General features: G+C 33.9%; 1 protein-coding gene across 1 annotated transcript; it reads left to right on the top strand.

Moving 5' to 3' along the window:
- Positions 1 to 6: 6 nt before the first annotated feature.
- Positions 7 to 27,458, top strand: si:ch73-105b23.6 (mucin-like protein). The gene is made up of 21 exons (XM_056470876.1): positions 7 to 193; positions 583 to 716; positions 884 to 1,051; positions 3,005 to 3,184; positions 8,225 to 8,825; positions 9,807 to 9,956; positions 11,829 to 12,043; positions 12,136 to 12,211; positions 12,537 to 12,824; positions 13,245 to 13,481; positions 16,484 to 16,636; positions 16,816 to 16,994; positions 19,207 to 19,399; positions 19,542 to 19,661; positions 19,739 to 19,858; positions 21,632 to 21,652; positions 23,400 to 23,464; positions 23,566 to 23,755; positions 23,970 to 24,098; positions 24,269 to 24,428; positions 26,615 to 27,458. The coding sequence occupies exons 1-21, from the start codon at positions 55 to 57 to the stop codon at positions 26,754 to 26,756; spliced, it is 3,660 nt and encodes a 1,219-aa protein (XP_056326851.1). The 5' UTR covers positions 7 to 54; the 3' UTR covers positions 26,757 to 27,458.
- Positions 27,459 to 27,871: the final 413 nt, after the last annotated feature.

Genomic DNA, 27,871 nt, shown 5'->3' with positions numbered 1-27,871 from the left:
TTTCACTGTCAATGTGGCAATGGATGGAATGCCTCAGTTGGAAATGGACGTGGAATGGGTGGATGCATAGACCAGAATGAGTGTCTCTCACCTAATGTGTGTTATAGAAACAGAACCTGCACCAATTTCATAGGATCGTACAGCTGTGCCTGCTCTCCCAGAGATACCCACTGTTCACAGCTATCACTGATGGGTGGGCTATTATATTACATTTGTGAAAATTATTTGTGTAAAATAATACATCAATTTTTACTTTTATTGTGTAGTATTTACATAAATTCTGGAATAACATGATGCAGACTCATGTGACATGATGGCTACAATCATATCAGGACTTCCTCTTGATATTGTTCCCAATTCTACATTAATGGTGACTGCCATTTTGATATCACATGAAAATCAGACCAAAGTTAAACAAAAACCTAAAATAAACTTTACTCAAACTAATTTTCCAACAGGACAAAAACTTTTGTTTTACAATTTTTTACAATTTGTGATCAGAAGGTGCAGTTGGTTTTTGTGACCATCAAGCAACAGTGGCTAACCAAGCATTTTGGTTGCATTTTGTGTATACTTTCACAGAAAGTGACCTGTATCCATTTGGAGATGAAGCAGGTGATGCCAAGTTGACAATAACAACGGCAGATGGAATTTCTCCATACATCTTTCTTCCTACAGGCTTCCTATTCATGGGCAAACAATATGAACGGCTATTAGTAAGCATGCACAAATAACTGTTCACATTTTAATGACTATTTAAAGACGAACAGGCAAATTTATTTGAATGTGTTAAACTATTGTACCATAAATATATTGTAGGTATAGGAAAGTGTAGTTTCTTAAAGTTACATCTTAATAGATCTTGATATATACACATTTTTAGTTTTCAGATAATGGCCTGGTGCAGTTTCAGTCAGTCAATGAGAATGAGAAACTGTTGCTCCCTGCTCCAATCCCAAAGGGGTTTCATGGTAATGAAAGCCTGCCTTTGTTGGCAGTGTTCTGGGATGATGCAGACCTTACACTTGGTGACGGAAAACTGCTGTACCAGGTTAGTTTCACAAATACATAATGTCTAATAATTGTATGGTCTGTTTCTACTATAATGTTGAGGGAACCACATAACTAAAGTGTTTAAAGTCTGTAAACTAAAGCAGACATTAATCAAACAGTCAAATAATACTAAAGGGGACCTTCAAAATAACACTGTTTATTTACATTTAATTTGAATTCAGTGAGTTAATCTGATTTTATAGGAGATATGCTAGTTAAATATTTGAAATCAGATCAGCAAGATTTCAGGTTGTATAGATACAGTAGTTCCACCCTATGTAAGACAATGTTTTAACAAGGCTAACACATTTTAAAATTCAATACTCAATTGGGACTCTAACCACTTCTCATATATACAAAGTGTATATGGGTAATTCTTTAACTACGGGCACTTTTATGTCCTTTGATTATATATCCAAAATATATAATTTTCTTCAAATTTCTCTTTCTTTGTCAAACTAACAATCAACCTACTTTAAAATTTTTACTACCTTTTTATCATATATATTTTTCATATTATTCAACCTCCTATTAGGTGTCAAAATCACAGTTTTTTTTTTTACTTGTCGCACACCAAGAGATTTAAACTTCAACAATGAAAATAACAATTTAAAATATTATTTATCCGGTAACTATTAATGTATCTTAGTGAAGCACTAGTGAAATAAGTTAAATATTTTATGGTTATTATTGTGAGCCTATTATCAATATTATTTTTCATACAAAATATAGCTGTCACAGAGTATCAGTGTCATTTCCACCACAATACTCTGATATCGCTTTAAAATGTTTGTATGAAAGATTATTTAGGTGGTTTCTATGAAAATGAATAGTGACATCTGAGCACATGTTCAAGATGGAGAGAGAGAATTAAATTTTTATTAACAACACATGAAGAAAAATCAAGGTAAAAATTGCTTGATAAGGAAACACATTTATTCTACATCCTTTTTTAAACATGCTGTACCTTCAAAGGTGTTTTGGGTCAAAGGTGTCTCACCCCTGTAGGTGTGTAATTCCTTTTATTTTAAAATTAATTTATATAATATTTGAATAATAATCAGTTATTCACAGTATGCACTGTTACTGTTCATCTGTTAAACAAATCTCTTTTTTAGATCAATCTCAGCCTTACACATGCAAAAATGTGTGGTTATGCTTAGTAATTTTGTAAATTGAGTTTAAAAAGTGTGAGTTTAACAGTTCATATTTTTTCTAATAAATATCTAATGTTTTTCTACATTAACCTTGTAGAAAAACCATACACACATTTTAAAAAAATATTTTAAAAGTTACAAAGTTACACATTAAAGTGTATTCACAATTATAAGTTCATGCTCTATTTAATATACAAATTCAGTTTATTTATTTTCTAATAAGCTCTTTAATACCAATTTAATATTAAATTTTAGAGTGTTACAGGTGTACAATCCAGCATTTGGTCCTAAGGGACTAATTTATTTCACTGACAAATGTATAATTATTGTATATATTGTGGAAAGATTGGTTAAACTAGATACAAAAATGATCTTAGACAATGTTTGACTGCCATAATTTGTTTCATTTTGAAATTAAAGCTGTATATTGAGATGTGGTGGATATGACATTTGTTCAGTTTACGATGTAAAAAATGTTAAATAACAATTTCTCTTCATATTTCAGTTTGTCCTCTTACAGATCTTAAAACTAGACAAATTGTTTAAACTTATGAGGCTATGCTCTGCTAATTTTGAACAAGTTCTTTTTACTCAACTTCACAAGACTAAAAGTGCCCGTAGTTGAAGAATTGCACATATATTTTTGTATATGGCTATTAAAAAGTTGATTCATTTTACATTTTTAAATGACAAATAGTTAAGTTTCACTCAGTGTTAACTTGCCTTTTCACATATTTTTGTATTAAATACCATGATGGAAATCTTTGTAAGCATTCTCCTTTTCTGTCCAACAGGAATACAGTTTCCTCAATATACCTGATATCTATGCTGTGACAGTGTTTCACAGAACAGCACAAGACGTTAGCAGATTTGAGTCTCAAAGGGGTAAACCCCCGTTTACTCCCATCTGGATACTAAAAATCACATGGGATCATGTTTTACCTGTATCCTATCAAAAGATCAACTTGTCTGAGGTGAGTACTTGATGACTGAACACTAAGCAAGTTAAAGTATTATTAAGATACAATTAATAATACAGTTACATCAATGTCTAGACGGGATTGAAATTCAAAAATAATCACTTAATAATAATATAAAATAAAATACTTTTTGGATGTAACTCAATTACCACCCATTTAAAATGTAACAGAAATGAAATACAGTAACTCATATTTTATCTTTTTCACTCGTTCATTCAATAATATTCATAAATAAGTTACTTCTATTCCATTACTCAAATAATAGCACCATTACTATTATTAATATTGTTCATAATTTGAGTCAGGTATGACATTACAAACTAAAGTTAACATTAAGTTTTATACTTTAGCATACAGTAACTAATTGTACATAGTTTTTACAATAAACATCCATGACATACGGCTTTCTGAGAAGAGGCTAGAAGTGTTGAAAAAGAGATAACTTGTGTTAAATTACATAAACATGCAATAAATGTAACATTTATGGGGGCAAGAATATTGTACACTTAAATCCTTAATTTTACGGTTTATTTCCAGCAGCTGGGGTGCCTGAAAAAAAAAAAAAAACGGCCGTTAAATTACAGAAATATACCGTAAAATAACGAATATTAAATTACAGAATTTTCCTCAAATTAAAATTTCTGGTAAATTTCTGTAATTAAATATCCGTTATTTTACGGTATATTTCTGTAATTTAACTGCCTTTATTTTATGTTTTTTTTCCGGCACCCCAGCTGCTGGAAATAAACCGTAATATTACAGAGTTTTTACAGTGTAGATAACTAGAAATAGACAAGGCTAATAAACAACCAGAACAATACTCAGAATAAACAGGCAACCACAACTTGCAGCATTTCAGGAACCAACCCATATGAATTTTAAAGGCAAATGAGGAAATTGAAAATCATAGCACCAAACATTAACATGCATTCAGTCAATGTATAAAAAGGTGTATGGTCCCAATTCAAACATCACTGACAAAAGCTTACAAAACGAAAACCAAATTAGAACATGTTAATTCTCAGCAGCGGAGTATTTTAATTCACTACTTTAGAAGTGCATATTTAATAGATTTTTAATTTATCAGAGTATTTTTATCTTAGGTATTTTTTTAAATTTTTTATTTTTACTTCATTACATTCCAAAACAACATACTGTACTCTGGAAACAAGCCTGGGCTAACATTTGGCTACCATACAGGCCCCCAGCGGGCTGCTTGCACAGGGCCATTGAGAGATTGCTCACAGGGAAAACTTTGGTCTCTTAGTGTTGGCCCCAAAGAGCAACACTCACCTGGCTCCCAGGAAGCATGGATACACTGGACACACTCACTAACCTAGCCCACAGGAAGCCCAGACTAATCCTGCATTGACTGTGCATGGGCTGTCCTCACCTAGCCCACAGGATGCCCTTACTAAAATTGCAGGGTTCCACATTCCACTCATTCATGTTGTCCCAACACAAATTGATTAGGTTAACTTAACACTTTTTGACAAATTTATTTTATGGATTATGGATTGAACATAAATTAAGTTGTCCCAATGAAATCTGAAGAATTGTGTTGTTTTAGCTCATTTTAAATAAGTAGTTTGAATGAGCAAAAAAATATATATACATATATATATTTTTGAGTGTAGCCCAAGATAACGATACAATGGATATTTATTCACTGCAGCTAGCCTGCTCCAGAGTAGGCTAACTGCCAGGCTAAGATTAATTCTAGTGATTTATCTGCTAGTTTCGTTGTCAATGCTTTTGACAATGTATTACCAATAATTTTATATATGTTCATAAATTGCTGTTTCAGATAGAAATATAAGGGAGATATAGATAAGAGATATAAAATTGGTGAATGATTAGAGAAAAAAATACATACAGTTGAAGTCAGAATTATTAGCCCCGTTTAATTTCTTTTTTCTTTTTTAAGTATTTCCCGAATGATGTTTAACAGAGTAAGGAAATTTTCACAGTATGTCTGATAATATTTTTTCTTCTGGAGAAATTCTTATTTGTTTTATTTTGGCTAGAATAAAAGCAGTTTTTAATTTTTTAAAAAACATTTTAAGGTCAAAATTATTAGCCCCTTTAAGCTATATTTTTTCGATTGTCAACAGAACAAACCATCATTATACAATAACTTGCCTAATTACCCTAACCTGCCTAGTTAACCTAATTAACATAGTTAAGCCTTTAAATGTCACTATAAGCTGTATAGAAGTGTCTTGAAAAATATCTAGTCAAATATTATTTACTGTCATCATAGCAAAGATAAAATAAATCAGTTATTAGAAATGAGTTATTTAAACTATTATGTTTAGAAATGTATTGAAAAAAATCTTCTCTCCGTTAAACAGAAATTGGGGAAAAACATAAACAGGGGGCTAATAATTCAAGGGGGGAAATAATTTAGACTTCAACTGTATATGTTGCTCAGCATAAACTTGTACACCCAGTTTTGAAAAAGACATTTTTATCAATTTCTCAGTGAATATAGTCAATTGCTGCATTTTAACAAAACAGTTTAATTACAGTTATATCCAATAAAATAAGAGTTTGGTCACCTAACATCTTTAGGAATAGAAAGATTATACATTTCAATTCAAATTCAAATTACGATCTACCAAATTTAAACTTTTTTTTTCTGTTGACTTTCCCCTGTTTACTAAGATTTAATTTTATATTATTCCCTAACATATTAATTTAGGTGTATTAATTTTTGGACTGTGATGTTAAGTTTTGACTCACTAATCTAATGTAAATGCACAAATATATTTTTGTAAAGCATCTTATAGACAGTTTTAATTTAAAAGAAAGCGTAAGGTATACTCATTTATTAGTAGCAAAGTTTTGCTTAAAATATTACAATGCACACAACATTGTGTGTAACATATTAGAGTTCAAAAGAGGGCAAATTGTTGGTGTGTCTCACTGCCACATCTGTGACCAAGACAGCAAGTCTGTGACGTATCAAGAGCCACTTTATCCAGGGTAATGTCAGCATACCATGGATGAAGCATATGCAACAGGAGTAACTGGGAACGCAAAAGGAAGCTGTCTGAAAGGGATGTCTGGGTGCTAACCCAGACTCAATCCAAAAAACATTAAATCACAGCTCCTCAACTCACTGTAGAATTAAATGTGCACCTCAACTCTCACCAAATTGGGAGCTCCTTAGTGTCAATATACAGTACATGGCTGGGGTAGCAATAACCAAATCTTTAGTCACTCATGCAGTACTACCAAACCATGCTGGAGGACAATGCGGTTCAAACAGTGTATCCTGAAGGTGGTGCCTTGTATCAGGATGTAATGAACCAATGCACAAAACAAAACTGCTGACAGAGTGGGTTGATGAACATGAAAGTGAAGTTGAACATTTCCCATGGTCTGCACAGTGACCAGATCTAATTATTATTGAGCCATTTTGAGATGTTTTGGAGGAACAGAACATCAGGAAATGTTTTCCTTCACCAGCATCATGTAGTGACCTGCCCACTAGTCTGCCAGAAGAATGGCTCAAAATCCCACAAAAGGAGGCCCTACATCATACAATGAATTATTGTCGTCTAAAACCAGGTGTTTCAGTTTTATTATACAGCTGAAGTCAAAATTATTAGCCCTCCCGTGATTTTCAAATATTTCTCAAATTATGTTTAACAGGGGGCGACACGGTGGCTCAGTGGTTAGCACTGTCGCCTCACAGAAAAAAGGTGGCTGGTTTGAAACCTGGGTGGGTCAGTTGGCATTTTTGTGTGGAGCTTGCATATTCTCCCCGTTTGTGCATAGGTTTCCGCCGGGTTCTCCGGTTTCCCCCACAGTCCAAATACAAGCACTACAGATGAATTGGATAAAATTGGCCATAGTGTATGTGTGTGAATGAGTGTGTATGGGGGTTTCCCAGTGTAATTTGCTTTCAAAGTATTTTTACAGTTCAGTTTTAGCGATCTTCATGTTTACAATTGCGCTCCCTTCGCAGTGCACTTTGAAAACATTGATGTCATTTTGAACACAGCCGAGAGGAATTTATGTAATGTCTCCAAAGCTAGTATATTTTTTTACAGTCATTGCTCCAAAGCCTGTGTAAAAAAAAACATAGCATACGTTAATGGTTTTATTTTATAGTGGGTTATTTTTTAGGAAATGTAGCCTACTGTATATGACATGGGCCTGTTGGTTTGAACATTTCTGCAGTGGTTTGCATGTGTCAAATTGTAAAAGTAGACTTTTCAAAAAATAAATAAACAATTTCCTACTTAATAATAATATTAATCATCATCATCATCATCATTATTAATATTATTTTTAAAATATAATATTTTTTTCATTTCCTAATAAATATTACATTTCTTAATAAATAGCTTCATTATTTATTTATTTATATGATTTATATATGATATTAGATTATGTGTTAGCTTTTGTAAGGCCCTAAATGTGCCATTTATATTTCAGTTAATATGAAAAACGAGTGTATGTTTTTATCAAAACTAATATTCGATTTTTTTATGAGTGTGCGTGTAAAACAATATAATTTGCACAAGGAAATTATGGGGTTCTTCTCTATATAAGTTGTTACCACTCCATTTAGAGCATTTAGGGCATTTTACGTTATAACTAACATGGTTGAAGCAATGGATCTGCGAAAGAAAAACTACAGGTTTTGGGAAACACTCGTCACTACATCGATGCATCATACTAGGTTATTATACAGGTAACATGATGATTTGACAAAAACAATATACTACAACATTGAAATGAGGGACTTGATGTAGTGTTGCTGTCCCCACCCTCACCATCACTCTCTGCCCTAGTTGTGTTGACACACCATGGGAAATGTTTTTACAATGAGGCCATTCATACAGGATGTGTTTAAAACCAGGTTGATGGAATGGGTCTTCAAACATATTGTCAAAGCTGAACTGTTTTTATCGGATCGTCCTGAATATGTACTTTAAAAACAGGCAGAATGCATGAATACTACCTGTGTGAATGACCGTTAATCACTAATTAAAATACATTTTATCTTGTTTTCTACAGACCAACACTTTCCAGTGCATTTTGACCACAGATGGATTACGTTCATTTGCTCTGCTTCGCTACAGTGACATGAACTGGGGTCCAGGACAAAGGACCCATCATGATGCTCTTATAGGCTACACAGATGGCAAAAACAACTTCCATAATGAGATTCCAAATCCGCCAAACAACTTGTTTGACTCGGGAGGGCGATATCGTCCTCAAACTGTGACAGGTAACACAGGCGAACTGGGGAAGCTGGTGTATGACTTGACAGGATCTGATAAAACCAGCTCAGATCCACAGAGGCAATGCCAGTTATGGGCCTTCAGTGAGCCAGATCCCAAAGAATGGGCATTAGGATTGGCACCATGTCCCTGTACCCGTGTACAGGCACAGGAGGATCTGACCTTTGGGCCTGAGACTCTACCATCAGAACAGACTGCACAAGTGAGGGACCTGAGAAATATGAGATGGGGTGGCAAAAAGGGCCGCGTCATTCAGTCTATCCTCTTTAACAAACAAAGAGCAGGAAAGAGATGCGTGTATGATCCAGAGGGGGCCCTGCTGGCTGGATACAGTGAAAGGTTCTTTACCGAAGACAAGACACAACAGCATATAGGTAAAATGATCCCCAAGCTTCGGGGAGTAATGGAATAGAAGTAACTTATTTATGAATAGTATTGAATGAACGAGTGAAAAATATAAAATATTAGTTACTGTATTTAATTTCTGTTTTCATTTTATACGGGTGGAAATTGATTTACATCCAAAACGTATTTTAAATAGAATTTTTGAATTTCAATCTCATCTAGACCTTGATGTTAACTGTAATTGCCAATTAATGTAAGCTGCAATTAACAATTTTTTTACTTCTGCTCATAAGAAAATAAGAGGGACCATAGTTTTGCGTAAGCTATTTCACATATCGTATGTTCACATATTTTCCTCAATAGAAAAAAAATGGACTCATTAAAAATGGGGTTATTTTTATAAATTCAACTATTATTTTTTCTTGTGTACTATATATATATAAATATATACAGTTGAAGTCAGAATTATTGGCCCCCTTTGAATTTTTTTTTTTTTAATATTTGCCAAATGTTGTTTAACAGAGCAAGGAAATTTTTTCTTTTGGAGAAAGTCTTATTTGTTTTATTTCGGCTAGAATAAAATCACAAAATCAAGGACAATATTATTAGCCCCATAAGCTATTTTTTTTGATCATCCACAGAACAAACCATCGTTATTCAATAACTTGCCTAATTACCCTGTCCTGCCTTGTTAACCTAATTAACCTAGTTAAGCCTTTAAATGTCACTTTAAGCTGTATAGAAGTGTCTTGAAAAATATCTAGTAAAGTATTATTTAATGTCATCATGGCAAAGATAAAATAAATCAGTTATTAGAAATGAGTTATTAAAACTATCATGTTTAGAAATGTGTTTAAAAAATTTTCTTTCCGTTAAACAGAAATTGGGGACTAAGGGGGGCTAATAATTCTGACTTCAACTGTATGTATATATTCAGGGTTTGTTTAGACTCAATTTTAAATTAATTATTAATTCTAACCTCACCTGATTCATTTTTATGTTGTTTCTAGACAATGATCTACTACCCTTTCAATGGTGCTGTGTTCAATCACCTCTTTGTAATGTCTACTTGGCAAAGAGACCACTAGACCGGTGCCAAGGGTATAGCTGGAACAGCTCTGACAGCACTATACCTGGGAACAGGGGAGCACCAGGAATTGGTAAGAGTGCTATGCCCCACCAACTCCTTTATGCAAGATTACCAGGGGAAATAATTTTATATAATTAAAAGAAATATGGAAGAAACAACAAATCAATTCAAAATGATATACTATTTTGATCAAATAAATATTAGCCAACATTAATAATTCAATGATACAAGGAGCATCATATCATTATACAGTGCATCCGGAAAGTATTCATAGTGCTTCACTTTTTCCATTTTTTTTATTTTACAGCCTTTTTCCAAAATGGATTCAATTCATTTATTTCCTCTAAATTCTACTCACAATACCCTATCATGACAATGTAAAAAAAGAGTTTGTGAAATTGTTGCAAATTTATTAAAAATAAAAAATCTGAAAAGTCACATGTACATAAGTATTCAAAGCCTTACTTTGTTGATGCACCTTTGGCAGAAATTACCCCCTCTTTTTGAATATGATGAAACAAGCTTGGCACACCTGTTTTTGGGAATTTTTGCCCATTCCTTTTTGCCGTACTGCTCAAGCACTTTTAGGTTGAATGGGAAGCGACAGTGTACAGCCATTTTCAGACCTCTCTAGAGATGTTCAATAGGATTAGGTCTGGGCTCTGGCTGGGCCACTCAAAGACATTCACCGAGTTGTTGTGAAGCCACTCCATTGATATTTTGGCAGTTTGCTTTGGGTCATTGTCTTGCTGGAACCGTCGCCCTAGTCTGAGGTCAAGAGCACTTTGAAGCAGGTTTTCATTCAGGATGTCTCTGTACATTGCTGCATTCATCTTTACCTCTATCCTGACTAGTTTTCCAGTTCCAACTGCTGAAAAACATCCCCACAGCATGATGCTGCCAACACCATGCTTCACTGTAGGGATGGTATTAGCCTGGTGATGAGCGGTCACTGGTTTTCTCTAAGCATAACGCCTGGCATTCACTCCAAAGAGTTCAATTTTAGTCTCATCAGACCAGAAAATTTGGTTTCTTATGGTCTGAGAGTCCTTCAGATGCCTTTTGGTAAATTCCAGGCAGGTAGTGGTTTCTGTCTGGCCACTCTACCATACTTTCCTGATTGGTGGATTGCTGCACAGATGGTTGTCCTTCTGTAAGGTTCTCCTCTCTTCACTGAAGAACGCTGGAGCTCAGAAAGAGTGACAATCGGGTTACTAATCACCTCCCTGACTAAGGCCCTTCTTCCCCAATCACTTAGATGGTCTTAGATGGCACTTAGATGGCTTAGATGGCCGGCCAGCTCTAGGAAGAGTCCTGGTGGTTCTAAACATCTTCCACTTAAGATGATGGAGGCCACTGTGCTCATTGGAACTTTCAAATTTTTCTGTAACCTTCCCCAGCCTTGTGCCTCGAGACAATCCTGTCTCGGAGGTCTACAGACAATGCCTTTGTCTTCATGCTTGGTTTGTGCTTTGACATTCACTGTCAACCCTGGGCCCTTATATAGACAGGTGTATGCCTTTTCAAATCAGGTCCAATCAGCTGAATTTACCACAGGTGAACTCCAATGAAGCTGCTGAAACATCTCAAGAATGATCAGTGGAAACAGGATGTACCTGAGCTCAATTTAGAGCTTCACACCAAAGGCTGTGAATACTTCTATACATGTAATTTTTCAGGTTTTTTATTTTTTATAAATTTGCAACAATTTAAAAAAATATATTTTTTTCGCATTGTCATCATGGGGTATTGTGTGTAGAATGTTGAGGAAATAAATTAATTGAATCCATTTTGGAATAAGGCTGTAACATAAAAAATGTGGAAAAAGTGAAGCGCCATGAATACTTTCCGGATGCACTGTCACTGATTTCTGATTTCTGTCAGATTTTGTCATTTTTTAAGAAATTAGCCTACCTGTTCCACATTGTTCTTTTTCATGTAGGCATGGTGTATGGTAGTCTTCATTTTATCACCTTTGATGGAAGTGAGTATACCTTTAAAGCCGTGGGGGAGTATGTTATACTTCGTCTCTCCTCCAGCACGGGATCAAACATCTTCACTCTTCAGGGACAAACAGTTGCTCTAGTGGTCAACGGGCTGGCCAAACAGGTACCTGCTCTGGTACGATTAGCTGCCTTCCACCAGGGTGCTGGAAAGGTGAGTCTTATGTTTCAAACAGATAAAATGCAGATGGTCATGTATAAATGTGGTTGTCACAATGTAAAGATCATCAAATGATTTCTCTCAAGGTTGAGTGGCGATGTGCTGAATCTGGGGATGGGCTTGCGGTCTTGGTCAATGATGAGGACATTCCTGTGTCTGTTGGTGAGAAGACTTCATTTCACATGCTCATGTAAAGAGATAGACTTGCTGTTTATTCATTTTAAACACTAGTTATAATTTATTACATGTCATGAAATGGCTTTGTCTAACATTCCCATTCACAACAAGTCTTCTCTGTGCCTGTGGGTAGAACCTATAAGTTATTTAGGTACTTTCTAACTACTGTTTGATGAATACTGTCAATTTGGACATACTAATCTTTTCATTTACTGTTTTAGCCTGCTATAACCGCAGGGAAGTCAAATGTGTGATTTCAGGTGCTCCTCGTCTATTAGTTGTAACTTATCACCCTCTGCTGCTTTTTCAGGAGTGGTGCATTTAGAGGAAGAGGCCTTTGCAGTGCGCTGTACCTCCGTGAGTCGCTGTGGAGTTGTGTATGGTGAAGGCCTGAATGTGGTCGTTTGGAGAGGTGATAATGGGAGGTTGTCCGCTCTGGTGGAGGTTCCTCAGAGGTTCTACAATCGTACACTGGGTTTGCTGGGACAATGGAGCTCAAACAGGACAGATGACTTCCTGCTTTCTAATGGCCGTCTGGTGCCTGTTTTAAATAACAACACCCCTTCTGAGCAGATTCTGCTTTCCTTTGGACAGTCATGTATGTGTTTTCTTCAGATCGAGTATTATATTAGTGAGCTAATGTGTATATGATAGAAACTGCAATTTATTTAAAATTAATAACTAATTGACATTCAACATTATGAAACATTATAATGCCATTATTTTTATGCCTTTCATTCTTTTATAATTTGCAGTACCAAGTATCCAGTTACAATCACCAGTTGTTTAGGACTTGTGTAGTATGTCTTCCTGCAAGACAATTTAAGGACGTCACAGAGGGTGCTATAGGAGTTTTAATTTTCTTTGTTAATGCCCTTGTGAAGTCAAACACTAACAATAATCCAATGGGAAACTAAGTGTTCTGATATTTGTTATTTACAGGACAACTCTGTATTTTTCTCTAAGATGTTATGAGAATTCACTGAATTTACGTACACGTCCTTGTGTTTTTGTACAGGGGCTGTTCCTGCTCCAGAGAGCCTTCTGTTCTCAGAGCCTCCTACTACTCCATTCAGTCCGATCATGACAGAGCAACTGATGTCCTCTGTGAGCCCAGATGTGCTGGCCAAACACAGCCAGGCTTGCCAGGGCAACATGCAGTGTGTGCATGACATTCTGGCCACAGGAAATACAAACCTAGGCAAAGATGTTCTGAGAGACCAGCAGCAGCTTCAAAACCTAACACAAATATATGGTTAGATGACTTTCTTTCTTAGTCTCACATAAATATCTGGTAACACTTTACTTGAAGGGGTGTTCATAAAAATGATATGACACATCATGAATATGAATGAGATTTTTAGGGTTCGTGTGAATAAAACCACATCCTGTCCGTTTTCAAAACTCAGCTAAGGTTCCCTTGATCAAGACATCTAACACCTAACTAGTCCCTAGTTATTAAACGCATTGGTAAATAATTTATATATGACAACTTGACACATTTATACAGTGCATCATATCCTGTCTTGACTTAACTTATCATAAATTACATTTTATGATCCCTTTCTCAGGGGAACAAACTGAATTTGTCACTAAAAATTAAATGTGTCAGTACTCTGTCAAATAATTAAAAAATTCATGGCACATTTATAATGACCATATGACAGTCATGTTTATGACAGATTTATGACGTTATGACGTGATTTTAGAAGTTATGTTGTCTTGGTTGTGTCAAGTTTTTTTTATAACTAAGACACTTGCATGCTTTGTTGCCTTAGCAATATCAAGTTGTCATAAATACATCTTAAACAATGTAGGGTTTGCATTTAAAAAGAAATAACTATGAATGACACTTAGGGCCCTATCATACAGCCAAGGCAATAGGGTGCAAGACATGTTTTGCGTAATTTGTTGCTTATTTCAGGCCAGCGCAACCCTTATTTTTACATTTTGCACCACGTTGTTTAAATAGCAAATCCATGCTACTTTGTGGACTCATGGATGTCCCAGTCTATAAAGGAGGTGTGTTAAGGCGCATTGTTGGCACGTTGCTATTTTGAGAAACTGAAATAGTTTCTCCAAACAACCACTGACATGGTCCAACACAAAGCACGTTAGTCATGCGCCTATGAAGGTTCAAAAACCTAATACACACAGGATCTACAGCAACACACAAATATCTATACATATGAAAAAAAGGATTAAAATTACAAAAGGATTAAAAGTTACAAAAATTATTATTTACTACATAAATATAAAAACCACTGCCTTCATGCCTTCATGTCGGGTTTTTTTAGTTTATTCATGACAATTTGCATTTATATAATATTATTATTATTATTATTATTATTATTATTATTATTATTATTATTATTATTATTATTATCTGTTATATGCATATTTACTTTTGTTTTAATAAAAACAAGTTTAGATTAGTCCACCTGTCAGGTTTTGGAGGTGTACGCATCACATGGGGTTTCTAAAACAAGTGTTTTTGGATATAACTCAGTTTTTTTGACCACACTTTGTTATTATTGTTCATTTATTAGTTTGCTGGAAATTAGCACTGAATTTAGAAATAGTTTTGAAACAAATTTTTGCGCTTAACAAACAAAATTAAATATGTAGGCTAATGGATGTCTTCAGTGGAGTGAGTACAATACTGTTCCTTATCCACGAAGTAAAGGAGTAAAGTAAAGAGGCCGAATGGAAGAGGCTCATTCTTTATCCTCGCGTAGATGGTTTTCTCACTAGTGAAGCATTCAGTTTTTCCCAAAGTTCATTCATTCATTCATTTCCTTCGGTTTAGTCCCTTTATTAATCAGGAGTTCGCCATGTAAATAGCAAATGCGCCATGGCGCGACGCAACTGACTCTTACAGGGAATGAGAGAGTTGAGACTCTCATAGGTTTAATGCACGTTATTCTCAAAACACACCCATAACTCAATGAAAGAATAAACTTTACCCTGTTAGACCATGTGCTGCAGCACAAACGGTATTTTTCCACCCTTAAAATAGCAAAAGTGGATTCAGACACACCCTTAATGCTTTTTTGCCATGTGCTTTAGACTTTGCGTCTTTATCTTAAAATAGAACCCTTAATAACAGTTTTCAAAAGCATGCAAACTATCTCATTCATATTCATGATGAGTCCTGTCATGATTATAAAAGTTTCATGGCAGTTTTACAAACACGTCCTTCAACTAAAGTGTTACCAAATACCTTAACCTACTTATTAATGTATTGTAAAAGTTTTTTTATTCTGAATTTAAAAACAGCCAGGCTGCAGTTTTTATTAGACAACATTAGGCTTATTCTGAAAACGTAGCCATTTATACAATTCTGGAGATCCCGAATCATGTAGCCAGAAGTACGTATGGCTGCATTTCATCTTTAAAATAAACAATTTGGGGCGGTATGATGCTGTTCCTTTTCGTGCTTACCAGCTGACCGCTTACCTCCATGTGGACGGCTTTCCCAGTGTTACCAGTTTGTCCAGTAGCTTGCCACGTACGTTAGCAGACTTGAGAAGCAGAAATAAGGTTCCAAAAAGCAGATAAGACAAAAACAAAAGCCAAAAAATAAAAAAAAACAAATAGTTAACACGATGACAATATGGTAAAATCTGAAAACGTAAAATCTAAAAATCAGGGGGCTTTTCTTCTTCTGGATTTTTTTTGAAAACACTGTTGGTTGGGTTTCAGGAAGTGGGAGGGCAGGTCAATCGTTGCTTTTGAAAACACTATTGGTTGGGTTTAGGGAAGGAGGATGATGGGTCAGTCGATCACTCAGTCAGTCAGTCGACAACGGCCTCTGGTGGATTTATGCGAAAAGAGCAGGTGCAGATGGCACTTGCGAGAGAAATTTGAGATCTGAAAAAGCGTAAACAGCCTCTGCTGGATTCGCGAAAACAAAAACTGAAAAAAAAACCCATACCTCCTGGGATGTATTTGGGGCTCTCCAGAAATGTATATAGGGTTACGTTTTCAGAATGAGCCTGAGTTATTAAAAAACATAAAAAACAAATGTTAACATTAAAAACAGTGTAAAAAAAGGCCAAATTTGGTCAAATTTTCAAAGATTTTCAAAAAGATCTCAATATAAATGTTTTATAAAATTCTTCTAATTTGTTTTGAGGTAATTGTGAGTGATAAAATGTTCTTCTTGGTAGTTATCCTTTATTAATTATATTATTTAAATTAATTACATTCATACTGTTGTTTAATCAGTTCATTTCTTTTGCATGACTTCTGCAGGGAACATGCCGCCCATTGTGACCGAGCCAACGGTTATCATGTGCAAGGTCAATAGTACAGTTAAAGTTCAGTTCAAGGCCCAGGATCCAAACCGGGACCAAATCTTTTTTTCCCTGACCTTACCACGCTCTCCACAAGTCACCATCGGCAGTAGTAAGATATATTGCAAAACATTCTATTTTTAAAGTCTACTTACAGTGTAATATTCATGTCTATGAGATTGTGTTAGATCTCTTTCAAGAGATTTATACTGAGTTATTGCCTGTAAAACTCTGTGCTCTACATACATTCATTAGTATTTCACAAGATGACTGATTGATTGTGTCATAAAGGTGATGGTGTCCTGGTGTGGACCCCTTCAAGTATTCAGCCAGTGAATCTGACTATTCAAGTGAGCGATCAAACATCTAGCTCATTGATCACACCTGTTCTGCGGCTCTGTAACTGTATGAATGGAGGGAGCTGTCAGTATAACAGTGTGGCCGAAAATCTTTTATTGGGAAAGTTTCAGGTAAGCCACATCTATAACATTACACAAACAGTAGTCAGCTGTAAAGAAACTTTGGCTTTGTGCGATGGTCCACAAGTTGGAAGTGCTTATGAACAAAAAAAGGGTCAAAGCTGTAATTTAAAGGATTGTTATTAAAATACCAAATAACTTGTATAAATTCGAAAATACTTGTATATGTAATTTTGTTTAAATGATGGATAAACTGATTTTCAGCAGTTATTACCAGAAATTGTTTTATTTAGCTGATTTGGTTCTCAAAAAACATTTCTTCTCATGAGCAATGTTGAAAACACTTTTGAAAATGAAAACAGCATTTATTTGAAATAGATATCTGTTGTAGAAGTAAATGTGTTTTTTATTTCTAATTTACTAATCGAATGTTATTATTAGTCCTTTATCCATTATCTGTTTTTTTGTAAATGACTTTGACCCTCTAACACTAACACACATCAGGATGTCTTTTGATTATTCTACAGTTTAGAATTATTATTATTTTTTTTCATTTAAAAAAAAAAAAGACGGAAAAACAACATTTTTAATACCTTGGTTCAGTGAATGATGGTAATCTCGCATAGGGTGACAAAAAGTCTACAGACATTTTCATAAATAAATTCATAAATCATTAAAAGTTTATTTTAAAAACAGATGACTGTTTGGCTGACAAAATTTGTAGTCACATGCCTTATTAAAAATAAAAGAATATATATAATATAATTTAAACATTATTGTTTTACAAGTCAGCTTTCAGGTATAATACTGCGAAACAAAATATGCAAAATTTAACTATATATATATATATATATATATATATATATATATATATATATATATATATATATATATATATACATACATACATATGATACATACACAGTCAAACTCAGAATTATTAGCCCCCCTTTGATTTTTTTCTTTTTTTTATATTTCCCAAATAATGTTTACCAGAGTGAGGAAATTTTCACAGAATGTCTGATAATATGTTTTCTTCTGGAGAAAGTCTTATTTGTTTTATTTCAGCTAGAATAAAAGCAGTTTTTAAGGTCAACATTATTGGCCCCTTGAAGTTATGTTTTTTTAGATAGTCTACAGAATAAACCATCGTTATACAATAACTTTCCTAATTACCCTAACCTGCCTAGTTAACCTAATTAACCTAGTTAAGCCTTTAAATGTCACTTTAAGCTGTATAGAAGTGTCTTGAAAAATATCTAGTAAAATATTATTTACTGTCATCATGGCAAAGATAAAATAAATCAGTTATTAGAAATGGGTTAGAAATGTGTTTAAAAAAATCTTCTGTCTGTTAAACAGAAATTAGGAAAAAAAATAAACAGGGGGGCTAATAATTCTGTATATATATAAACTACCGGTCAAAAGTTTGGGGTCAGTACGATTTTTAAATGATTTAAAATAAGTGAAATGTTATTACACTAAAATAACTGTTCAAAAGTAGTTTATAATTTAATTTAATAATTTATTTTCGTGATTTTAATGATGAATTTTCATCTTCATTACACCAATCTTCAGAGTCACATGATCCTTTAGAAATCACTCTAATATTAATTATTATTATTATTATTATTATTATTATTATTATTATTATTATTATTATTATTATTGATGGTAATAGTAATAAAAGAAATAATTACTGGACAAATAATTTAATTTGAAAATACATACAATAAGTAATAAATTAAAATTTTATAAATAAGTATTTCGCAATTTCACATTTTTTTACATTCAATAAATGCCGCAGAATAATTTTCTTAAAAAAAATAAAAACATGACAAAAAACAACCCCAAACTTTTGACCTGTAGTTTATATATATATATATATATATATATATATATATATATATATATATATATATATATATATATATATATATATATATATATACATGAAATGGAAATGATCTATTAAAATAAATACATTTGTTTTTCCCGGAATGATCAGAAGATACTCTGATACTCTTTAATACTCTTTCTTGTTTTAACATTCTTCTTTTTATTCTCTTTATTATTATACTATTATACAAAATATTTTACAACCAACCTCCCAAGATCATATTTTCCCATTTTACTATCCACTGCTTTTTTAAAAGAAAGATTTAACTTAGTGTGTGCATTGGGGTTTGTGGTAATATGTGCACACAAATGTGGAATGCTCCCTAAAAATGTTAAACATGTTTTTCTGTGTTCATTCATTTAGATCGTGGGATGTCTTTGTCCAGCGGGCTTCAGTGGCAAGTACTGTGAGAACAGAACTGATGTGTGTAAAGGAAAACCCTGTTTTCCTGGTGTGGAATGTATAAGACAAAAAGAAGCAGACCTTTTCACGTGTGGACAGTGCCCTTCTCCTACTGTGTCCCAGGGCAAACATGGATATAAATGCTTTGAAAATGGTCAGAAGTTACTCAAAATGCACAAAATAGTATTTTTATTTTGTTATTCATCTTGCAGTACCTCAAATTGCAGCTTGTACATTAAAACTTAAGTCTTTTTGTCTATTTTTATAACCAGAGTTTATCTAACCCTGTCCCACAGACTTCTGCCTCCCTCCATTCCCCTTCCCCTGTCATGAGATGGCAGAATGCACAAGCACTGGCTACAACTACACATGTAAATGTCAACATGGCTACACTGGAAATGGACATGAGTGCAAAGGTATCCCTATATGAATTTCCATTTTTACTGTCAATTTGTGACACACTTGTACTTAGCTGGTTTCATATTGCCCACAGATATTAATGAGTGTCTGAACCCCTCTGCCTGTCCCAATGCCAAGTTTGAATGTGTGAACTTGCCAGGATCAGTGCGGTGCTCATGCCGTTATCAGAAAACCAGAGATACTGATGGCTGTGGTAAGTGGTTTCTTCGTTTTTTAAAAGTTCTACACATAACCAGGGCTGCAATCCTTTTAAACTGGTTATGACTTTCCCTAACTACTTCAAAAGACATTACAATGGTAGAAACACTGTACCCTATTGGTCAAAATTTGTAAATGCATTGGAGGTGGCAATTTAAACTTTAATAAAGGGCAGTCTACCCTTCCTATACATAAAAACATTATCTGATTATCATATCAAACCAGTAAACCAGTACAAAATTATAAATAAATACATGTTGGTGTCTGCATTAAATTAAATTTACAATTAGGAATCAATAACTGGCAGAGTGTGTTGTGACTTGCTGATAGGCTAGTGCACATTGTATAGAAACTTTCATGAGTTTTCATAGTGATTGCCACATCCATGATAAGCACATGACCATTTTGACAAGCACGTGCTTCTTGCTGTCATGTCAACAAACAGCATCACTTTACACTCAGAGGGGAATGCCCTGTTGACAGCATGTTCATTTATCATCAAAGCAACAGGACTACATCAGGCTACTTTTGTGATTACCCCAAGAACTGTTTGACCAGGCTGTGGATTAAAGCTAATAATATTGTAAATAACCGATAATTTCGCTTCACAAAAGCTCAGTGTCATCAGCAGCCAGGGCGATTGATTTGTTTATTTGTAATCTAAAAGACCGGAACAATTGACTGCCATTTTATGAATCCCTAAGGACCATGCATTTAGCTAAAAATCTTCTTTAATGTTCTACTGAATATACATATATACACACACATATATATATATATATATATATATATATATATATATATATATATATATATATATATATATGTATGTATATGTGTGTGTTTGTGTGTGGAACACGTTAAATTATGTTTGCTGTATTGTCTGCAATGAATTACAAGTCAAAGTACATTCACTTTCTTTTTTTATGTGCGCTTTTTTTACTGACTTACCAAAAAAAAGTCAACAACAAGATGTATACCATCTACAGTAGATCTATATATACATTTTGCCCTGACTGATTGATTTTTTTGCATGATTGTCACATTTCAATGTTTCAGATCATCAAACAATTTTTAATTTTAGTTAAAACAAGTAAAAACAAGTGATTTTGAAATGAAAGTTTTTAATATTAAAGAAAACTAAATCCAAAACTACATAGCCCTGTGTGAAAAAGTGTTTGCCCCCCCAACCCGAATAATTGGTTAGGCCATCTTTAGCAGCTACAACAGCAATCAAGCGTTTTCAGTAACTTTCAATGAGTCTGTTACAGTGATGTGGAGGTAATGTCTCCCACTTATCTTTGCAGAATGCTGTAATTTAGCCATATTGGAGAGTTTTTAAGCTGGATTGGATTCAGGTCAGAAATTTGACTAGGCCACTCTAAAGTCTTCATTTTGTTTTTCTTTAGCCATGGTGTTATGAACCCACTTATTGAATCAATGCATGGCACCTTTATAGTTGGAATGACATTTAAATTATTTTGCTCCAAGAATCTTTAATCAAATATCATATTCATAACCATGACTTTTCACTTCTGGTCTTATGGAATGCCTTTCAGGAGGGGCTATCAGGGATTTGGCTTTATTCTCTAATAACCAGCTGGATGTTTTTGTTGAACATAAACCTCTGTTACACTGAGCAACATGTTAATCTATCTTCTGTAAATCATGGTAAAATGTATGATGTTATTTTTTTTCCTCCACAAAACAAGGTAAAGCTGTATTTCACTTCTATTATTTTGACACTTTTTTGTGTCTTATTTTCCAGGTGAATCTGCTAATCCAACAGGTGAGACTGAAAATCTCATTTAATTTTAATGTAGAAATGAGATACAATTTACAAAAGTTCACAGGTGGGCTAATAATGTTGACTTCAACTGTATGTTTAAACATTGCGTTTGCCTCCACAGTCCTAAGACATGTGGTATAAGTGATATATTACTTATACCACATGTCTTTGGACTGTGGGGGTAAATGCAGCACCAGGAGGAAACCCATGAGAATACGGGGAGAACTTGCAAATTCCACACAGAATGACCTCCTGTGGATCGTCTTGCTGTGAGGCAATCCTGCTAACCACTTAGCCATTGAGCCCAATAAATTTGAATTCTTTTAAAGATATAAGTGCTGTTTAAGAGAGAATATTTTTGCAAAACATTAAAGTTTTAATAAATAACTAATTTCCTTTGTCTTTGCCATTATGATAGTAAATACTATGTTTTTCTAGTTATTTTGTATATTAGTATTCAGTTCAAAGTGGAAATTAAAGGCTTAATTAGGCTAACTAGGTAAAATTGGATAATGTGGTTTGCTATGGGTGCTAATAATATGGACCATAATTTAAAAAAATTGTTTATTCAAGCTAAACTTACATAAATAAGACTTTCTCAGGAAGAAGAAGAAAATATATAGGAGATACTGTGACAATTTTCTTGACTGTTAAACATTGCATGGGTAATATTTGAAAAAATAACTATATAAACAGGAGGGTAAAATAAGTTTTCAACACGTCACAATTTTGCTTAAGCTGATTTTGACATGAAATTGACTCAAACATATATGATCAAACATATATGATTAAACTATGTTGCATCTCTCAGAATTGATTTTTTTGCCCCATACTTCAACAGAATCTGGACAGTTATTCGGGTCTTGTTGAGGTCAGGTGATTGGCTGGGACTCTCTAGCTGCTTTATTTTCTTTTAAGAGTTCCTTGGTTGTGTTTGGAATCATTGTCTTGCTGAAATGTCTACCCTGGTTTCATCTTCATCATCCTGGTAATGTAGGTGTTGGGACTGGAGCAGCTAATAATATTTTACACTGAGGAGGGGCAGGGTTGCTTTCTAACTGCTGAGGGCTTTCCATGCATTTTTACACCTCCCTTTCTTCATGTGTTTATTTTATCTTTCCTGTATTATATTTTTGATTACACATAACTTAATTTCTAAACTATTTAGTTTAATTTTTGTTGTTTAAATGGAGTACTTTAGTTACTGAAAATTTTGTAACTTTTAAAAGTCTTTAAGTAAAATCCTTTTATAAATGTTAGATCGAAAATTCGAATGTAACATTGATCTAGGGTGACACGGTGGCGCAGTGGGTAGCGATGTCGCCTCACAGAAGAAGGTTGCTGGTTCGAGCTGGTTTTGGCATTTCTGTGTGGAGTTTGCATGTTCTCCCTGTGTTCGCATGGGTTTCCTCTGGGTGACATGCGGTACAGGTGAACTGAATAATCTAAATTGGCCGTAGTGTATGAGTTGGTGTCAATGCAAGAGTGTATGGGTGTTTCCCAGTGCTGGGTTGTGGCTGGAAGGGCATCCTCTGCGTAAAACATATGCTGGATAAGTTGACGGTTCATTACGCTGTGGCGACTCCTGATTAATAAAGGGACCAAGCCAAAAAAGAACATGAATAATTGAATGAACATTGATCCTATTACTTGCAATGCATTTGCAAGATAATGTGTTTTATGTTTTTATATGCAGATAAACAAAATTGCACCATGAGATTTATATTAACATGTTTTTTTTCTTTAGGCTGGAATGTTTTTAATGTGTCTGTGGATTGGGGAAGTCAGGAGTCTGGACAGGGACTGAGTCGGGTCAGTGCATGGATCTGAGATGCTACATCAATTAAAAGAAATGGCATGTCATTAACACTTCAACTCTAAATTTAATTATAATGCTTCTGCTTTCTCTACAGATGGAGCAGATCCTGTCACTTGGTTTTCAGAATAAGTTTTACAATGCCAGTGCTAAAACTTCTTCAGCTTCAGGGGGCAGCCAGAGTGAGTACAGGATCAATGTATCCAGCGACACGCCACACTGGTATGTCATGGACTACCTGACCCGAGTTAGTCAGTACTACGGCATCCATTCAGCCTCTGTTGAGGGTAAGACATAGAACAGTGCAGTATCATGTGCACTTACAGTATTACACTTGAACTTGATTCTGATTTTAATTTTTTTTGATTGGTCATTTTATATTTATATAAAAAGCGATTTAATGATCAGAACTGATAATATTGCTAGTTATGTATATTTTTGGTCAAATTCAAACTGTTCCAAAACAAAGATGGATCAACTGGTATTCCTGGTTTTCTTTAGACCTTGATGAATGTGAGACAGATGAGGGTCCATGTTCCAAAACAGCCCAGTGTGTCAACACTTATGGTGGTTACAGGTGTTTGTGCAATGGCACCGATTTAAAGGAGGAATCACAGTATTGCTTTCCAGGTAAGAGCAGAAATAAGGGTTCTGTGGTTTTTCAAAAGCCATTATTGTACAATACATTAAGGATGCTTTCTTTCTTTCTTTCTTTCTTTCTTTCTTTCTTTCTTTCTTTCTTTCTTTCTTTCTTTCTTTCTATCTTTCTTTCTTTCTTTCTTTCTTTCTCCTAACCACAGAATGGAAAAGTATCAACCGCACAGACATATCTGATGTGGAGGATAAGAAGTCATTCATTTTGGGGCTGGTCCTGGGCATCGGCATCCCTCTTCTACTTCTGCTGCTGTTGGCAGCCCTTGCCTGCTTCTGCTGCTCAAGAAAGAAAACCATCACTGGGGAGTAAGTGTCCTCTTGATACAGGATATGTATATGTGTGTACGTGGTTAGTTAGGTTAGGCAGGTTAGGGTAATTAGGCAAGTCATTGTATAATGATGGTTTGTTTTGTAGACTATCAAGGGTCTAATAATTTTGGCCTTAAAATGGTTTTAAAAAATTAAAAACTGCTTTTATTTTAGCCGAAATAAAACAAATAAGACTTTCTCCAGAAGAAAAAATATTATCAGACATACTATGTGTATATATTCCAAATATATGTATATATAGTCCAAATAATGGATTATTGTGGATTTTTGTTTATTAGCCCATGAGCACTTGGGACCCCTGCGAGGGGGGGAAAATAGCAATTTTGGAGTGTCTATTTAGGCTAGTGCAAATAACTCACTTCGTTGGAATAAGCTATTTGATCAACTTTCCGCCCATCACTGTTTGATTGACAGACACAAAATAATTAAAGAGCACAATTAACAGCAGCGTGAGTGACGTAGCTCGTAAATCGCATGGCAGCATGTTTTGACGCAATCGATCATCAACCGGTTCGAATCCAGTGTCTTATGAACTCATTCTTCTTTTTCCCTATTACATATCAGATTGGAAATATGTTTATTTTTAATAGAAAGGAACTATTTTTGTTTAAAAATGAAAATAATGAGAATGTGATATAAAGTCACAAGTGACTCGTGGGTATTTAATAAGGTTTAGCTTATTTCATATGTGTAAACAGAATCTAAACAGTTATTTTCCACCTGGTGTTAAATGTTATCAACATCTTAATATAACTAATTTGTATTTACAAAGAATACCCTTTAAAATAAATATATTTTAGTACTGATTCAGTGAACTTGAACAAATATACTAAAAAACATATATTTACACTAATTTAATTAGTATTTTTTTTAATCAAAGTGTGCTTTAAATGCTTTAAAAATAAGTAAAATCTGTGTAGACTATAAATATATGTACTATATATCATTTATTTTTTAAATGGGGGCAATACATTATAGATTCATTTTATTAAACAATTATATTATTCGTATTTTTTAATTCAACTATAGGGGCCAGGTAGGTCACCCAGGGGCCTATGAATTCTTAATCCAGGCCTGTGTAAATAAATTTTTTTCTATACCATATTGTTTATGGAAAAAAAGGTTAAATCTAGACTACTTTTCAGCTTCAGCTCTGGTCATCACCAGACTATACCTGTTAACTAAGGCTAAGATGTCAGGATAATATACATTTTATGATCTTTGGCTTCAAATGGCCACTTCAAAAACTGAGTGTTAAAAAGTAGATGACAAGTTTTTAATTCTAATTTCAAGCTATCAAATATAGAAGAGCGGGCACTTCATATAAGTACATCAGATTCTTTTCAAAATCTGAGGTAAATTATCCATTGTTGTTCTCATAGTGACTAATAAAGTCCTACAAATTGAGATTGAAGCCAAAACTATTATAAAACTTTTCAAGGCACAGCAGCATGGATTATTGATCATGGAAAATCAGCTTCTGTTCAAAAGTATTTTTATTGAACATGTTAGATATGAAACATACAGTACAAATAGTTTTTTTTACACAACAAACAAACAAAACCCATTGCACATATACACATTTAGGTTCTATAAAAATATATAAATAATATTAAGATAAAATACAAATAAATAATACAATTAAGTAAAACTTATTTTACTCTCATATACTGTATAAAAGAAAAGACAGTAATTTTTTTATTTTATTTAAAAAATAACATGGAAAGGTTCTACTTTTTTAAAATGACTGAGGGGTCCATCTTCTTTATGTGATCTAAAACAGGTTGCCAGGTAAGAAAAAACATATCAGTACAACCTCTTACAGTATATCGTATTGTTTCTAAGGTCTGGAAATTCAGCTTTTGAGTGAAAGTCAGGCAAAAATCTGGCAAATACTTGGCTTTAGAGTGGGAACCCTCGATTTAGTACTGTCTATAGATACAATTTTACGTACTAGAAGTTCTTGTGCCAACAAATAGTTTTATAAATGGTGAAATAATGAATGCTGAATATGTAAATATTGTACATCTGTTTACTTTTATGACATGTCTGACATCAAGGCACCCTATTGAATATTGAAAAAAATATTTTCTGTGGATTTGGTAGAAAAAAAAAAACTTGATGCTAGATCTTAACTCTCTTTTCTCTCTCTCTTCATCAAGTATTCCTCACCTGCTGCCCGAGTACATTCAGGAGCACTTCAAACCTCCTTTCAACTTTGACGACCCCTCTCTGCACTATACCCCTCATTGCAGCCCACGTATCCTTGATAACTTCACGCCTCGACACAAGCATCAGTATTGATAACACAGCGGACATTTGTGTTTAAAGGAAACCCCAAAATGATATTTATATTTGACAGAGACTGTTGACTTTTTAAGTCCTGTGTGAAAATGAACGAGTCCAGGACGTATGGCCTCATTTTTAATATCTAGATGCTAAAATAAATATGGATGCGATGCAGTTTAATGTATGCTTTTATCAGTAATAAATATAAAGCACCATAAACCCCATTCAAACATCAGATACTTTGTTTTGATCATGATATTTGTACACCCACTTGTAATTTTTTCTTAAATGTAAAAACGTGATTCTTGTGTTGAACTGAGTCAGTAAACAATTTTTGTAAAGAAAATAAATGTATTAAATTAATGTAAAAATGTTTTTAGATCAGTAGTGACGGTATACAGTGAGTTGGTTAGCTGTGGTTTATTGTTTTTGGATACATTTTTTTGGATACATCACAAAAACTTGCTGTCTTGGTCACAGATGTGCCAGTGAGACATGCACCAACAATTTGCTCTCTTTTGAGCTCTATTTTGTCACACATAATGTTGTGTGCATTTCAATATTTTAAGCACAACTGTTCTATTACTGTGCAATCAATGAAGATTGGCGACTAGGCTGGTCAAATTTAGCCAGGAAACCTCCAACACTCAATTGGCCAGTATTTCAGTATTATTGTCCAACCTCTGTATGTATATACAATTGAAGTCAGAACTATTATCCCCCCTCTTTATTTCCGCAATTTCTGTTTAACGGAGAGAAGATTTTTTTCAATACATTTTTCAAAACATAATAGTTTTAATACCTAATTTCTAATAACTGATTAGAAAATCTATAGAAAATCTGATTAATAAATATTTGCCATGATGACAGTAGATAATATTTTACTAGATATTTTTCAAGTTTTCTAGACACTTCTATACAGCTTAAAGTGACGTTCAAAGGCTTAACTAGGTTAATTAGGTTATAGGCAGGTTAGGGTAATTAGGCAAATCATTGCATAACAATAGTTTGTTCTGTAGACTATCGAACAAAAATAAAAGCTTAAAGGGGCTAATAATTTTGACCTTAAAATGTTTTTAAAAAAATTTAAGCCCACTTTTATTCTAGCCAAAATAAAACAAATACAACTT

This window comes from Danio aesculapii, chromosome 13 (assembly GCF_903798145.1).
Source record: "Danio aesculapii chromosome 13, fDanAes4.1, whole genome shotgun sequence".
In the NCBI taxonomy this organism is placed as follows: Eukaryota; Metazoa; Chordata; class Actinopteri; order Cypriniformes; family Danionidae; genus Danio; species Danio aesculapii.
Note: the sequence above shows the minus strand (reverse complement) of the source record. Positions and strands in the feature narration are given on the sequence as shown.